The sequence below is a fragment of the Strongylocentrotus purpuratus genome, unplaced genomic scaffold (assembly GCF_000002235.5).
Source record: "Strongylocentrotus purpuratus isolate Spur 01 unplaced genomic scaffold, Spur_5.0 spur5_scaffold_11, whole genome shotgun sequence".
In the NCBI taxonomy this organism is placed as follows: domain Eukaryota; kingdom Metazoa; phylum Echinodermata; class Echinoidea; order Camarodonta; family Strongylocentrotidae; genus Strongylocentrotus; species Strongylocentrotus purpuratus.
Window position 1 is genome coordinate 10,554,692 of NW_022145596.1, and position 16,931 is coordinate 10,571,622.

The 16,931-nt window shown below is 36.5% G+C and overlaps 2 protein-coding genes across 2 annotated transcripts; both read right to left on the reverse strand.

The window, feature by feature from the left end:
• Positions 1 to 2,535: 2,535 nt before the first annotated feature.
• LOC115918499 (ras-related protein Rab-9A-like) lies at positions 2,536 to 5,962 on the reverse strand. The gene is made up of 2 exons (XM_030980610.1): positions 5,811 to 5,962; positions 2,536 to 3,787 (listed from the first exon to the last, which is right to left on the reverse strand). The coding sequence occupies exon 2, from the start codon at positions 3,583 to 3,585 to the stop codon at positions 2,962 to 2,964; it is 624 nt and encodes a 207-aa protein (XP_030836470.1). The 5' UTR covers positions 3,586 to 3,787; positions 5,811 to 5,962; the 3' UTR covers positions 2,536 to 2,961.
• A 1,129-nt stretch (positions 5,963 to 7,091) lies between these two features.
• LOC115918166 (transmembrane protein 185B-like) lies at positions 7,092 to 16,931 on the reverse strand. Its single transcript, XM_030980612.1, has 7 exons — positions 16,806 to 16,931; positions 13,367 to 13,543; positions 12,363 to 12,588; positions 11,728 to 11,811; positions 10,741 to 10,917; positions 10,170 to 10,293; positions 7,092 to 9,478 (listed from the first exon to the last, which is right to left on the reverse strand). Exons 1-7 carry the CDS (start codon positions 16,841 to 16,843, stop codon positions 9,267 to 9,269), a joined length of 1,038 nt encoding a protein of 345 aa, XP_030836472.1. The 5' UTR covers positions 16,844 to 16,931; the 3' UTR covers positions 7,092 to 9,266.

Consider the following 16,931-nt stretch of genomic DNA (forward strand, 5'->3'; position numbering starts at 1 on the left):
AAGTAATGTGTATGGAACTCTGATAAGACTTTGGACTATGTGATAAAGTATACTAAAAGTAATCACTTTTCTAAGTTCATTTCACATGTTCTCACTGTGAGATTCGTTCCCCTTTTCTAATTTCTACATTTCAGAAATTTTAACAAATGCAAATAAAAAGCAGAGAAAATAAATGATCAAAATTACTTGTGAGATTGCTTAATTGGACAATTGAAATGCATACATGTACTTTACTAGAGAAAAATCCAGAACGTGTGATATTTCATATTGCCTCTGAACAATGATCAAACAACCATTGCTGTGCAAATAGCTGAACTCTGGGGAGATAAATGTATGCAGTACATGAATATTGGTAAACATTTGTACAAAAACAATGTAAATGTATGTATTCATGGTAATGCACTCTTCTCGCTAGGCAGGACTGCATGCAGCATATCCACAAATAATTTTTTCTCATAATGCTCAAGTATACTCTGTTGCACCCATGCAGACTACCAAAGGCCTTTTCTTTCTAAAGGGAGAAACATTATATTAAAAGGGCAAGTAGTGATCGTGGTATGTATACATGTATTCCTAAATATCAGTGGATCCAATTTAGATGAAAACATGTATAACAATATTAAAGGGAGGCTTTACTACTTCAGCTAGAAGGGATTAGACCACCCAGTGAGCCATCGAGGTCACTGTGACAGGTGGCTATCTCATTAACTCAGCTCTCATTTCACATAAGAAAAAGAGGATCATGGGGGACCAACAGGCACCGATTTGGGAAGTTTTCTATATAGAGGGACCAAGTAGCTACGAGTAGGACAGTGTGCCTTTAAGTATTCATGCATCTTATCTACAGATGATAAGCAATCAATGGTTTATAGTATAAATCTTTACGTACATGGAAAATAAAGTGAAACAGGTATTTATGCACTGTTTCAGTTACAAATTAGGTCTTGTTTCCAAATGCAAAGGTAAACCACTGGGGGAAGATAAGTGAAATACACTTCACAGTTCACAATTCACTTATCTTATAAACCATTAAAGTGAGTACGCATAGTCTCACAGGATCTTTGTAGTGTGCAGATACTTCTTTTCCTCAACTTGCCAGTTGCCAAGAAAACTTTCACATTAAAAGAAAGAATCACTGCAGTTTACCATGATATACATGTACTGTAAGAACAAGCTTTAATATTTTTTGTTCCATAAGTTATATGACAAGAATTATACTATTTATAGGAATGTTCATAACTAATACAAATTTCTTTTTAAGTATTACAACATATTTCAACTTTTTTCCCCTTCTATTTCTTTTCTTTTTTAAAGATACCTTTTAAAGATAACAGTTCACATTCTCCTATAAAAAAAAAAGTAAAATCTGTTCTTTCTGGAATAAGCTGGCAAAAATCTGTTTTGTTGGAAAATTATGTTGGAAAGTTTCAAACAAAATGATTAATGTTTCAGTTTACGAAAAGAGAATGATACTTGATGTAGAGTACAAATATTCTTTTTTTTTAAACATGTAGAAAGTGGTATACATGAGTGGATATCCACATGTACATGTAGGTATGTTAACTTGGAGCAACAATGTACATACATTTATTTTTCTTGGAAATTCATCAAATTAATGGCAGAAAATTCCTTCTGAATATTGCACATCAAGGAAACAAATCTGCTGTTTTGCTTGTTTTCTCAATTCAGTGATGAGTTTATTTGCATTCCTTACTTGAATATGAATCAATGGATAATTCATTGCATTGCAAAGTAATAATTAAGTCTACAAACGTGGGTTAATAAATGAATTAATACATTTGAAGATGTTAAAAGTTAACACCTATATTCTGGGTAAATATCTGACATCAAAAGGAGAGTGGTATTCATATGTTTCATGAGTACTAGAAAATTGTAGATAATCTCTTCCCTCTCTTGTAAAAAGGGCTTTTACACAACAGCCACTACCAAAATCCAAATTTAAGATTTCATTGAAAATTCCAATCAACTCATGTCCATGTATTCAAATTGAAAACAGGAGAAGATTTTGAGTTGTGCATTTATATCAAAGTTGAAGTAATTGGGCAACTACCTGTAGTCCATAGTGAACAACTCAATGCATATTGAGCAGGCCCTACGTAAATGTTTTACTTGAAAGAATTAGTCATTAGTAAACAGTTTGTTCAATATTGATGCGCAACTAAAACCATTTATTTCATTAAGCTGCAAAGCAAGTAGAGAAGCTCTGCAAAATGAGCTTTTATTGAAAACATAAATCATATTACCAATTTATTAAAGGTAAAGACCAGTTTTGGAAACTCGGAAGCTCTTATTACCAATCATGTGAAAGAATATGTTTTGACTAATACGTGATCATACAAATTTTGCCGAGAAAGTAGAAACCACCTACTAATTGATATATTTGGTACATTATTATATCTATTTGGACCTGATAGATATAACGCACAAGTCGTGTAGTCCAATATACATCTTTCTGTGTACAGTGCTTGTAACTTAACCAAGACTAGGCCAAATTTCTTATCATTTTGATGATTCCAGAACCTTGCAGTACACACTCATACTTATATGCTAGATGATCAACCTTTTCTGATCAATTCCACAACGTTTCTTTCACAATGCAATCGCATGACCATAAATGGTCTTTATCTTTCATGTATGCAGACTATTACACCGATGCTCTGCATATATCATTGAGCAAATTACAAAGTAATTAATTTTTGTTGATTCAAAGCAACATTTCAACTTTTTCTTGCCTGTGGCACATGGTTGAACCATGGCCAACATATCTTTGAATGACGCACTTTCTTGAAAAGAATATACCAGCGCAAGATTACAGAAGAACAAAAACAAAGAAAATATCTGTACATCTAACCTGGGGAAATAAAGAATATGCATTATATACCTGGATACACTCTGTTTACATTTACACATGGTTCTTTTAAGAACTCTCAACATAATCTTTTAACAACAATCTGACTTCTTGTGAACCGTGCTAGGCTTCTGATTCAAGTTGATAGGATTGACATCATCCTTGACATCATTTTTACGGTCAAGCTCCACCACCCTCCTGACTGCTGCAATGAATGCCTCTTCCACATTGACTGCTGTCTTGGCGCTAGTCTCGTAATAAGGCACATTGCCATTGTCCGCACACCACTGCTTTGCTTCATCGACCCCGACCTGCCGCTTGTCAGACTCCACATCGACTTTGTTGCCGAGGAGAACGAATGGAAAGTTTTCTCCGTCTGCAATGTCCGCATAGTACAAGAACTCCTTCTTCCACATGGTCAAGTTGTGAAAGCTCTGCCTGTCGTCCACTCCATAGGTCAGCATGCAACAGTCAGAACCCCTGTAGAACGGTGTCCTCAGGCTCTTGAAGCGCTCCTGACCCGCAGTGTCCCATATCTGGACAGTGAAGGTCTCCCCTTCTACAACGATGTCTTTGTTCAGGAACTCCACCCCAATGGTGTGAAATGATTCCTGCTCAAATTTGTTACTCACGAAGCGATTCATGAGAGAGCTTTTACCGACACCTCCATCCCCCAGGATGACAACTTTGAGAAGCATTGGTCGACTTCCAGCCATTTTTTAGGTGTTCTCAATGAGACATTGCACATAGAACATAGAATTACACAACCCAACTGCTACCATGGGAGTCTTTTCATCCCCATAATTTGCACTCCTCCTCAGGTTTTGTTCATTGGTCAGTCCAATTGCTGTTGTAACATTGGTCGAGTATCCTTTAGCTTCTCAGCGGTTCTTTGTGTATTCACTCTGCAGCAGAAACCTATAATTATACAAGAAGAACAGAGAAATATTATATTTTATAAGATGATGACATGGATCCTAATCAAATGATTGGTTGAGAGCGTACACGTGACCAGGCATTTAATGGGCCTAACATGAAATTTGATAACGACCGGTCATTATCAAATACTAATGACCAGTCATTAGTAAAATCGTGTTATAAAACACCATTTTATAAAACAAATAATAATCTTATATAACAAATAATACACATCATTTTGTTCGGGCATTAGTAAAATTACCCACACTTGATACCTTCAAAACAGTCCAAATACCCCGACTATGCCCTCGGGTGTGTAAGACTGTACCAAATGTCCTTGTGTGGGTAATTCTTATTATAAAATGGCTCTAGTATTTTAAGCATCGTGATTGGTCAATACGCGTCACATGACATTGAAAAAATTTTGATGCAAGCACGATTTTGCAGAAATGAGTGCAGAAAAAGCGCAGTAAAAAGTTATATTGCACGGTGCGTACGCGTGACCATGGAGATCCAGTGCGCGCGCGTACGTGTAGTACGCGCTCCCTCGAGTTGCATTGCAATTATTGTAGGCTACGCGTAGCTAATATTGTACGCTCCACCATGATCCCCAGCGCAACGTACGCGTAGCTTAGCTCTAGCTAGCTAGCTAGAGCGGCCAGCGGGGTATTATTAAAAAGCAAATTTTTATTTTACTTTTGCCTTGGATTTAGGCCTGTTTTGACTTTTGGATTTTATAATGAAGCCAGGAATTTCAGCTGTCTGATGTAGACTCGTCTCTAGACCCATGGCCCACTGTATGGATTTTATTTTTAATCAAGGCAATGAATCCCATTGACTTTTTGGTAAGCCTGCAAGGTCTTACTTGAAGTAGATCTAGAACCAACATAACTCTAGATCTAGATCTAGATCGAACTCTCGTAGACTCTAACTTATTAGATCTAAAGTTTCGTTTTTGCTATTTGTGTCGCTATTTTATAAAACAAATAACGCACTTGACCCTGTTGTGCAAAACGTAAATGCAGTAAACGCTCGGTTTCTTCAGATGGTTCGCACTGTCAACTCGCCGCAAGCGGCTCGTTGCACAGAGCAGCACCAATCTAAAGAAACCTCGCGCGTACTGCATTCACCGCTATTGCACTCTGGGACGTGCGTTATTTGTATACTAATTAATGCCCTCAATGCTGTGTATTATTTGTATAAAAGGGGGCATGTATGATAGGGTGCCCAAAGTTCAAGCACATATATTTGATCCATGGTTTCTCATATTCTACATGTATATTAGGAACTTTTATGAGATCAATTACTACAAAAGGGAGAGCAAATTTTTGACTACAGATGGGTACAACTAGAAAATTTATCACCAAAAGATTTCCTGGTGATATACCAATCTCAAAAGCTAACGTTGGATCGGAATTAGTTACGACTGAAGAATATATTGATAAAAAACAACAGTTAACTTAAACATGTTGAAGTTACTGGTTACTGGTATTTCTCTTGAAAATGACTGTTCTTTCTCGAATCATTGTAAATATGTACAATTGAAAAAGGAAAAATAAATGAATTGAATTGAATTGAATTGAATTGAATCGACTTCCTTAAGTTCCTTTTGAGACAGCCACCAACCCAAATTTGAAGAAAAAAATATGGCTTTGCCATTGGCTTTGGCATCAACTCAATTAACTTCTCACCTCACTTGTCACGTCACTGTTGGGTCTGAATATCAAGGAATTGTAAAACACTAAGTACAGAGTGGATTGATGTCATTGATAAAACAATGGAATTAATACATTATCTTCCTTTAGTCTAGATTTATTTCTAGTTAGGCCGAGCGCGGCGCAGAACAATATCCCAACACAAAAAAACATTGACGGGACCACAACAGAGCTACGCCTCCTTTCTAGACAAAAGTCAATGACAGCTTGTACTATGTAGATTTTCATGCAAAGGAAAGAATGAGAAGTTATCTCTAGCTCTAGATATATATTATACATAGATTTCTAACCATTTATTACAAACTTACCATCAAATCGCCAAGTTTTGTTCAACAATTATTAACATCTGTCAATATGTTGTGAGTCGATCTTCCTCGTGACTTGTGACTGTGACTTTAATGTGTTAACGCGTGAGTCATTGATTTCTTGTGATAACAGTCGCTAAAATAACAATCATACTAATATTTAATAGTTTATAAATACATATCGCGTATGTTCCTAGTTTTTTTCACACTACATAGATTAAGGATGGCGATCGTTTCGGGACAATTACACCCTTAGGACAAACACCCCCCCCCCCCCCAAAGGACAACAACCCTGATAAATTTACCCTCCTTTTCAGGGGAAGTTCACCCTGATAATAAGTTTTTGTTAATAAGAAAATATATATAGGCCTACGAATATATCTTTTTCTTGGGGGGGGGGGGGGGTAATTTCCGGGGGTATTCAAAGGGGGGGGGGGGGGGTGATTATCCATTTTATTCTCTAGTGTATGAGCTAGGATCTTGACATATATGTCAAAGTACACAAATACCGATTATTTCTGTCTAGGTAATTATAAAGGTTCCTATTATTTCAAAAAGAAAAGAACAGAAGGAAAAAACAAATTTTTATGATTTTCTAATTAACTAATCAAATATGAAAAGATTGTAAATAGAGGACCATCCCATAAAGTTGTAAGAAGAAAAAAAAAAGTTCTCATCCGTCATATAAACAAAGGCAGGTATGCAGGCGCGTATGCAGGATTTTTTTTGAAGGGGTTTTTTAAAATTCAGGGGGGGGGGGGGGGGGTAAGAGCACTTTTTCTCCCCCAAAAAAATTTGGTAAATATATTTCCTTCAGTTTGGGGGGGGGGGGGGGGGGTAAGGTCACCTTTTTTAGTAAAAAACACACAACAAAATTGAGGGGGGAGGGTTCCATCTCCAACCCCCCCCCCCCACGCACCTGGAGGTATGGTTGAAAATGTTTTCTTCTTCTTTTTGATCTTCTATCTTTCTTCCTCTTTTACCTTTCTTTCTTTTTCTTTTTCTTGTGCATATCATTATCATCATTTACTCGCCATGGTGTAGAAGGGAATATAATTTTGTTGAAATGAGCATGAATTTATGTGTGTATAATGACCATATAATAAGGTTTACCAAAGCAAATTAATTTTTTTACCATGTTCATAAGAAACATTTCTTAATTTAGTTTGAGCAGGGAGAACTTGCCCATTCAGAGTAGAAAAAGGGGGAGGAAGGTGCCTACACTAAATGATTTTAAATTACAAAAATTAAAGTGAAACATAGTAAAACAAAGCACAAATAAAGTTTTACAAAGGAAATGTTCATTTAATAATAATATGTGTACATAATTTCAGGTTGAATTTATATTACATAACAAACACCTACAAATAAATACAAATCAATTGTAATATTCCATTTACATAACAATGTTTTTGCTGATCAAATATCTTACTCTTTCAAATCACAGTTTATACCCACAGATGAAGCACCTCATTTAAATACAACTTATAACAAAAAGAAGTGTTGTCATAAAACATGAATTGATTTTCTTCAGGGATGGATTCTTATCCATTTGAAACATAACAATATACAATGTTTGTAAGAGTATGCTTACTGTAGTAGAGAGTTCTAAGAGTTTTAAACGTTATTCTACAACATAAAAGCATTTAATGTAGAATTGTAGCGATGTTATTTGGGTATTGCTCAAAGCTGAAGCTATTTTTGAAAAGTAGGATATAATATAAGCAGACTTGTAAGAATGATTAAAAGTGGCATTCTGAGAACAATGGGCATTTGTATATCTTCTGGGGGAGGGGTTAGTGAATTAGTATTCAAATTTACGGATACTGAGTTAATCACAAAATTCAGGAGGACCAATTCCCTCCATCATCTATTGTCATCATTGTCAAAAAGGCGATTGGTGTGTGAGACTGTTAATTGAGTTAAATTTCCAGCTACATGTAAGTAAATTACACAATAAATTCACAACAAGTAATTGATGTATAAAGAAAGAAGTTCATGGTATATTCTTTTCTTCAATTATTATCATAAAATCCCAGAATGCTTGAAATTAAACATTTATACCCTTTTTCCTGGAGTTCTGTTCTTTTAGAAAGATAAACTGGCATATACTGATAGACTGGCTTACAGCAATTTTGCATTGTTTATCATGCAGCAGATGGATTGTTTGGACCAGCCAAATATACCAATAAATGACAAAATATTGGAAATGCCATCTACTGAGGAACACTGAAGACTCACTTTTGTATGCACACAGTGTGGACTACATGCTTGATTTCTTAATGCTGAGTAGTATTTACTAAGGTGTTACACAGGTCCTGCAAATCATCTGTCATACACTTGTAGTCTTCTAATTCAATGCAAATGTTATTTGATTCTGTGTTAATATACTTTCCATCATTTCTAGAACTCAGATTGCTGTTTAATGGACAAAATGCCCGGTACCCAGAATGACCACTTATTCTACCCAATGCCTCACATAACTTAAACCATGTAATGCCAGAGCAGAGGTGGTATTAAATATTTGAGCATATTATTACAAAATGCTGTCAAGGGAAGGAAAGTTTACCTAAAGTACAAATCTACAGCAGATCTAAAAGATATAAATTAATTGCGTTTTGCGAACTTCCAGCAATGGAATCACAATAGAAGGAGTAATACAGGTATGAATGATGACTTTGGTAGCTTAGCATAATGAAGAGACATGTAAAACTGTCTGTTAGAAGAAAAAGATCCAACTTCAATAATCTTTCACCGATCAGGATCTCGCAAATTGTGTCCTACCTATCTTAATTTGGTAATCCAAAGGCACAATCAATGTATATCAAGGATGAATATACATTTTGCCTATGAGTAAGCAATCATTTGCGAAGGATCAACTACAAGTACCAACTACTCAAATATCCTTTACATATTGATAATTCATAACATTACAATATTAGAGAAACAGATATTATACCCTTCCTGTCAATGCATTCATGAACCAGCATGTGCATTGACAAGAATTAATCTTGACGTTATAATAATACCCCAGTCACATCTATGATTATACTGATAGTGTACCAACAATAGACCAATCAAAATTCATCAAATTTCCCTTTTTCAGAAGCAATGATGTTCAATAAACCTGTCACAATACTGGACAAGCCCCTGACATTATGGCCCTTGTAGGGCCTTTCGGGCAAGCTATGGAGCTTACACCCTGGTAAAGTTTGGAACTGACTAAATACCACTGAAAGGCTGTCAAAACCAATCATTGCCTGATATACCTCTGAGAGTTACCTCACAATATCCAAAATGCCTCAGATGTTCTCAATCATTAGTTGGTTTGGCGGTGTGACTGGGTTAGCAACAGGGCCTGGGGGACTAGCTATAATATATCAACTCTACTGACTTACGATTCTTAAATATACTGCACGTGACTATCATACAACTAATCGACGGGGGAGGGGTTGGGCCTTAGTCCGGTGTATCGATTGATATAACAGGCATAACAACTTTATAATCCAGCATAGCTTGTTTGGAATGTATATAGATTTCTCTCTGGATTTCCTGCTCTTCCGGTTCTTGATCTCCTCTGTGGATGTTGATTTCTATGTTGCCGTACTCCTGGAGGAAGGGGCAGGTTCCCAGCAGAAAAGAGCAGAAATCTTTCCTGATACCAAACCACCCTATGTGAGGAATAGACAAAATATAGAGGGTAAACAACAAGTAAATTGAAGATCAAGTCAAACCTTTTCATAAAGAACATCCAGGGGAGACAAGAAATGTTGTATTTACAAGCAAGTTGTCTTTATAAGCAGGTGGTATTTACATATGAGTCCTTTTGGTACAAGTCTCAGTGACAAATGCTGCTTAATAGGAACAAATGAAAATGTGGTGTTTTATGGACAAATGCTCTTTCTATTCAGGTGTTAATTCAGGCAGGTTTCAATGTACAATGAAATGTGCAATAATACTAGAAATTGTGCATCACTCCAATAGAGCAGTGCATAGATATTATCAAATGGAGGATACTAATGATGATCAAAAGCTTGCCATCAGCATACCTTGCATATCAGAAGTTATGCGTGCGACCTGCTTTTTTTTTCAGATACAATTTTTTTTTTAAAGGTAAATGCATCAGTTTGTAAGGGGTCTTGACATAGGTTCTTTGAATACATAATTTACATAAAGAGAAATTATATACTCCAGTTACACCAACAAGGCAGACACTTGACCGACTATAGACTGAACAAATGATTACATAACATCAAATGGCAAGAGTCACTCAGTTTGGAATCTGTTTGGAGCCAGCTTGTTGGTGTGACTGGCGTATTAAAACACCTCTTCACAGGATAATTTGTTTCTGTATATACTCACATTGATTTCCACCTCTTTGACCGAAGGCAGTGGGCAGCAAGACCAGTAAAGAGATGTACAGGGGACAAAACACAGCAGACACCGGGTAATCATTGATGCCGTCTAATCTATTTACCAACAGAATCTGTCAATAAATCAGGGAAAGATTGGACAAAATATGGTTTATTAAAAACAAAAGTACATAAGAATGTCTCTGCATCACTTGTAGTGAGAGGAAGAAAAAATTCATATAAACAAGAAACTTTAATATAGAGCCAGCTTTTTAAGAGTTTCCAGGGGAGTTGAGAGTGTGAAAGTTACTTGCCATGAAATTATTGAAAAGCAAAATGAAGCTATTCATGCAAGTCTCAAGCTGGAAGAAAATTATCATTAACAATTTGCAAAAGTGTCTAATTTTACAGTAATGCACAAGATTTGAACAAGTAAGCCCTATCAAAATTGTAGGGTGGGTGGGGTCAATTCAATGAAATTCTAAAGCAGCATCTCACTATGACTTTGCTAGTCCAAACAACCCTTGACAATTCATATTAGGTGTGGCAAGGAATGAGATTGCATTTATAGATTCACTTACCTCAAATGTTAGAAGTGGTGCTACTAGTGATACAGCAGTGACTGCTGTCATGAAGTTGGCTCTTCTTTGCTCTGCCATCAGCTCTGTGGCTCGTAGGATGAGTAGAGACCAGATGACGTAGTACAGAACGATGAGACACATGAGACAGGTCAGAATCCACAATGGGATGAATACAACCTGTCGATTGATTGGACAGAAGCTTATAAAAAAGCATGGCAAACCCACAGCCTCATTTCCACTCGATGTGGAAACCAGTTTACAAGAAAACTAGTTGAATGTTACTTATTACATCTCCAATATGCCTCAGCCTGTGTTCCTTGATCAATTATCGTATGACCTTTAGCATCTGATCTCACGAACCGTAATTCATTTCGTCTATTCATTCTCATACATACAATTTGGTCAAAATTACGTAAAGTTTTGTTTGTGGTTGTAAGTTTAGTTAAATTCCCTTCAATATTTACCAAAAAATTGTGTTAGCCAAGACTGAGACAGATGGACAACCTAAAAACATGATGCCTTCAGCACTACCCCCAGATGCACATGCACATGTATGAAACAAGCGGAGTTGATGGAGAAGTAGCTAGAGTAACAAAGGTCCAAGGTCTATTTCAAACACTAACCAAGTTCTGAAACTATAAACTTGGACCCAAAACTATATAAGACATCAACGCTAACCCTAACTAAATCCAATGGCTGGTATTAATTAAATTAAGACCTTACCCTGGGTCTAGAATCACATTTAACAAAAGAAAAACTTAGACCTCAAAATTAACTTCCTGCCACAGACCCCTTTTACAAAAAAAAGACAAAAGAAGAAGCTTAAACCCACTATCAAGGTTCAAATTGTAGAAGCATACAGGGCATTCAACAACATTAACAACCCCTTAATCTGCATCTTTGACAAAAGCGAGCACATAGGAAATATCAGATTAATTAAAGAATCTCTCTTTACGATGTATTTACTTCAACCTTGGCAATACTCACTCCCCATCTCCAAGTTATGATCTCATCCAGCTTGAGTGCGATGAAAATGAATTGTAAAATGTTGATGGAACACATGGCTTCCAGCTGTTGGAAAAAACAAACAAACAGTAAGTAAGTATTTAATAATGAATACTGTAATGCAACAACAGATACTGCACTGGTCTATTATTTTATAAATCATCTGATCCTATACACAGGCCTACTACACATACATATGAGTCCAAGTATATGACTTCAGCTTTTAGATGGCTCTCATGTCCTATTTTGTGGATCATCCTTAAACATTCTCTCAATATTCAAATCACTAGTTATACATGAAGTATTGCTTAATAATTCTTAATAACATGGTAAAACAATGTAAAGTAAAAAAAAGTGTAAATCTTGGGGTTTTTTTTGTAATATTTCTTTCTTGAAAAAATATATTACAGGTAAGTAAAAAAAAAATGAACTGTACACTATTAACTGGCTCTATTTGCTATATCCTACTGGTGATCTAGTGCAATTTTTTCTGTATTTGATTTTGCAATATATAATTAGAATAAATGATGTCTGAATGAATGTATACAAATATAGAACCCTTAATTAACATAATAACACTAAATCCGACTACAACAATCGTTCCCTGTAAGATTTACCTCAAGACCACGATCATGCTTGAAGCCCCATACACAGGCAGCAATGGAGACAGGTGATGTGAGAAATAGGGGCATGAATACAATAAGCCAGGGATGGCGCCAGGGTTTGGCAGCATTAGAGCTTTCCAGCTGGTCGCAGGCAAGTATCTCAAAGATGAGGAGGAGAGAGTTCAGAGCCAAGCATATGATGATTGCCTTCATATCGATGTAACCCTCTCCTTCAACCCTGTAATGCAAATGACAAAACAATGTAAAAGTTCTTCCTGAGTATGTAGCAGACCAAGAACAAATAAAGTGAGGCCAGTCCCGAGGAAAACCAGACAGGGTACCAGAAACCTTCTGGTTTGGGGATGTGGGCCAGTTCCAGTCCAGTTCCAATCAGAAGTTGACTAAAAACTTATACAGATGAAAGGCACTGATGTATTAATCAGCAGCAACCTAAAGTGATTTTCATAGCCTTCTTACACTTATTTTGTTATGCTGATCAATACTTAAAGCTTTACAATGTCAATTTACACTCTGTCCTATTCGGATATTCCTCAGAAGTGTTGGCAATGGTAAATGATAGGCTTACTGAGGAAAATAATTAAAATTAAAATTCCATCTTCATGTTTCATGTCCTCTTTGTAGTCAAGGACATCTCTAGCCAACAGTAGTAGTACATGATCTTGAATAATCAGCTCGGTCACAAAAGCAATTTTAAGTTTCCATGTTCATGTTTTCACTTTCTCTTCTGGACATTTTTGGTTTAAAATAGGAGCTGATTAAATCAAAGCTGAGCTTGATCAGAATTTAAAAAAAAATGTATCTTCAGACATACTCTGTCTGGTAATTGACAATCATAAATGATTATGGTGAGAAGAATAAAACCAAAAAACAATGTTTATAAGTTTAATTTCTAACAATGTGTTCTTTGTTATTGTTATACTCCTTTATGTTCCTGGAAATGATATGAAATGAAATAAATAAATAAATAAATAAGAAGCAAGCAAAATGTTCATTACCTGTATTCTGGATGCTTCCACCAGACGACTCCTGCCACAATTGCTCCAACGATCACCACGCCCTTCCAGAACCATAGTGGCAGGAAGACAAGCCAGAAACTACATTGTATCGTCTCATCAAGCCGTAGAGCAAACACCAACGAGAAGACAATCAGACTTGTATACACCAAGAATTTACTGTAAAAAAGGTAAAACAATATACACACATGTAGATGTAATTGTAAGAGAGACAAGCAAACTCAGAACTCACAGATTTACTGATGTCGGCAGTCCCGACTCCTAAGTCGCAGCTTGTCCTACCTAGTGCTGTAAGTCAGACGCTATGTTCGTGTTCGGTTCGGTTCGGCAGAGTTCGGCAATTTTTCACCCGAACTTGGTTCGGTTCGGGGTTCGGTAATATAATAGCAAGCAGCGTTATAGCCACGGCGGCCGGCACTGGGCGGGCCGGCCAGCCTGCCGGGCCCGACCAGCACGGAGGACCTCTGCACACTGCTTCCGACCAGTACGAATTTCACATTAAAAACTGCTCTAAACGTAATTATTTGTGAAGAAAAATACTACTTACATTCGTATTTCCGTCTTGAATCATGTTTTATTTTCAATTTTAAAAGAATCATATTTTCAATTTGTCAATAAATGATATTTTTTAAAGATTTTCCGAGACGGTTGTTGTCTAATGTTAGAGTCATGAAAGCTGCTATCTTGAATAGAAATTCAGGCTCGTCAATAACTGTTTTGTATAAGTTTTTATTTTTAATAGGAAAAATATAAAATCCTTATTTTTCCTGAATAAATAAATACCATACTATAATATATATTTATTTCATTATTTATATTGTTAAATTTGTCCGATATTGTTATAATTAAAATATTAATTTTTTTGTTGAATGGGTTTGAGCTGAACATATTTTGATCACGCACATGTATTCTTGTTTACGGCTTGCGATCGCGACGTAGTGTGGTCAAGATTTGGGATTTAAATGGCGCCAGTGAAGTCGCGCCAACCACTGGATAGGCATAAATCACAAAGGCGGAAAAAGGGAAAAAAGTAAATATAAAATGAGCAATCATGACATGAAAATTAGGTACAAAATGACAAGTTGAAAAACTTTTATATTTTTCTGCCGAACATCCGAACCAGGCCTTTGCGTTCGGTTCGGTTCGGTTCGGTTCGGTTCGGTTCGGTTCGGAAGTGCCATGTTCGGCGAACTTCCGTTCGGTTCGGCGGTTCGGCTACAGCACTAGTCCTACCCCTCTGAATACAAAATTCAGGAGGAGAGTAAGGGGCAAACATGAAGTACAGTTTCAATGCAAGTACATGTACAAGCAGAACAAAAAAAATCAAATGCCCACTAGGCCAAGTAAAAAAAAAAGTACCAAGTTTCTTGTCCTGACTTTTTCAAAAAAGAAGGCAGTGTTTTACTATTTACTATTTTTAAATTAAGAGAAAGTGTGCATGCACATCCTGCACATGTATACTTTCTCATTTTGAATCAACGATATACAACATGGGATGAATTGGGTTAGGACGAGGAATCAACCTTTATCCCATCAAAGACTTCTTCAAATTATAATTTCAAGTGGTTGGACGGATGCCCATAGGAGTAAAAAAAAACATTGAAGTCAAAATTATAATTACTAGTCTACTTCTTTACATTAAAAAAAATATGACCCAAACCGCTGTTTGAATCGTTTTACTATGCAGGCTCTGGAGCTTCGATGCCTTTGGCAGCGTACCTCCCTGGACATGCTGAAGTTAATTCTAGACATTTCATGATTGTATTATTGTATAGTGGTGTGACCAAAGTTCACAGATGGCACGTGACCTAAGTTCGCTATCTCAAAAATATAAGTAAGATTTTGAAAATCTGATATCACCAATGGAAAGAGGAACATAAAATTACCCATAGATGAAATTTTCTTTGGAATTGGGTACGAAATTGTGAAAATATATACAAAAGATCGGCAAATTTTGCAATCTTTTCCGAAAAAATTATCAACTTACCTATAAGGGTCTGAAAATCTTTAATTTGAGAGCAGATTTCCTCAAAATTGTAAGTAAAATGTGGTTGGTACCAACTGATTGTATGATATGTTGCCTTGCAAATTATGATATTACCTAATTTTTGATGGATCACAATTTTTGATAAATTAACTGTTAGGCCATTAAAAAAAATATACATGTTTAGCGTCCCCGCCCGCTTCCTTTTTGGGGGCTGCCTCCTACTTTTTTCTTCTTTTTTTTTTGAAATTTTTTTTGGAATTCTTTTTTTTAAAGAAAAAAAAACATGAAAAACACTGCTAAAATAGATCTATTTCTGATTTAAAAAAAAAAAAAAAAAAATGTCAGCGGCCATCTTGAAAAATAGCCCGACTGACAGGGAAAATGTACCGAGCGGCCATTTTGAGCGGCCATTTTGAAAGAAAAAAAAGAAAAAAAAAAAGGGCCTCCTCCTTCCTATTTTTCAAAAAAACAGGACGCCAAATATGTTTTTGTTTATTCATTTGGACCCCCGTGCATGAAGTTAGGTCTCGTCGTTTTTATGACTTTTTTAGATGCAGCGCGCGCGCGCGCGCACGCACGATCAGTTATCAAATTTTTAGATTGCGATATCTCCAAAATCCTTTGACGTTAAATTTTCAAGTCGAACCAATCTGTAGTAAAAAAAACTTTGCCGTCCATTTGGGAATAATTGAAATAAATAAATTTGTGTAGAATAAGAGAAATCATAGATCGAATATCACATTTTGTAATATATGTTCTAAATATGTCTAAAAAAAAACTTTGGTCACCCCTTCATAAGAATGATAAATAGCACTCGAATAGACGTAAATTGCGGTTAACACACACACACGCATGCGCACATAGTTTGCAAGAATCTTCAGTCAATACACGGTTTACACAGTTTATGGTTACATCAGTGCGCATGCGCAGACATGGGCGCCATTTTAATTGACGAGTAAACAAATTCAATGAACTAGAGGTCAGTGGTATTTATGTGTAAATTAAGATTGCGCCCATGCAAATGATGATGTGCGCGCCGCGCCCAGTGGTGTTTGCATGGGCGCAATCTAATTTACGCATCAACCAATGGCCTCTAGAGAGGTCATTCGGTTTGTTTACTCGTAAATTAAAATGGCGCCCAGACTGGAGGCAGACTCAATCAGAAGAACTCAAGAAGAAGGTTAGGCCTGTGCGCCAGGCGCGGGTCTGTGTGCATGGCATGGCATTGGTACGGTCGCGCGTCGCGATTGCGGGCCGACGGCCGCGGCCGAATTAGCCAAGACTCTGGCTGTACCGGTATTTGTTTTGGGGTCGTGCAGTCGTGCGATCGACGCTTGCTGGAGCAGTCGGAAAATGATTACATTAGGGGTATAATTCACAAATATTTTACGCTAACGATCCATACCTAATGTGCTAATCGCAAAATATACATACCTTGGGTTAAAATCTTGAAAAAGTCCCTTCAAATTCATTGTTTTGGAGTGAAGTTGAGAGAGGTCATAGCATCTTTGATTGCATACTGAACACGAAAATGTCAGCAACTAAATCTCTTGTTTTCAG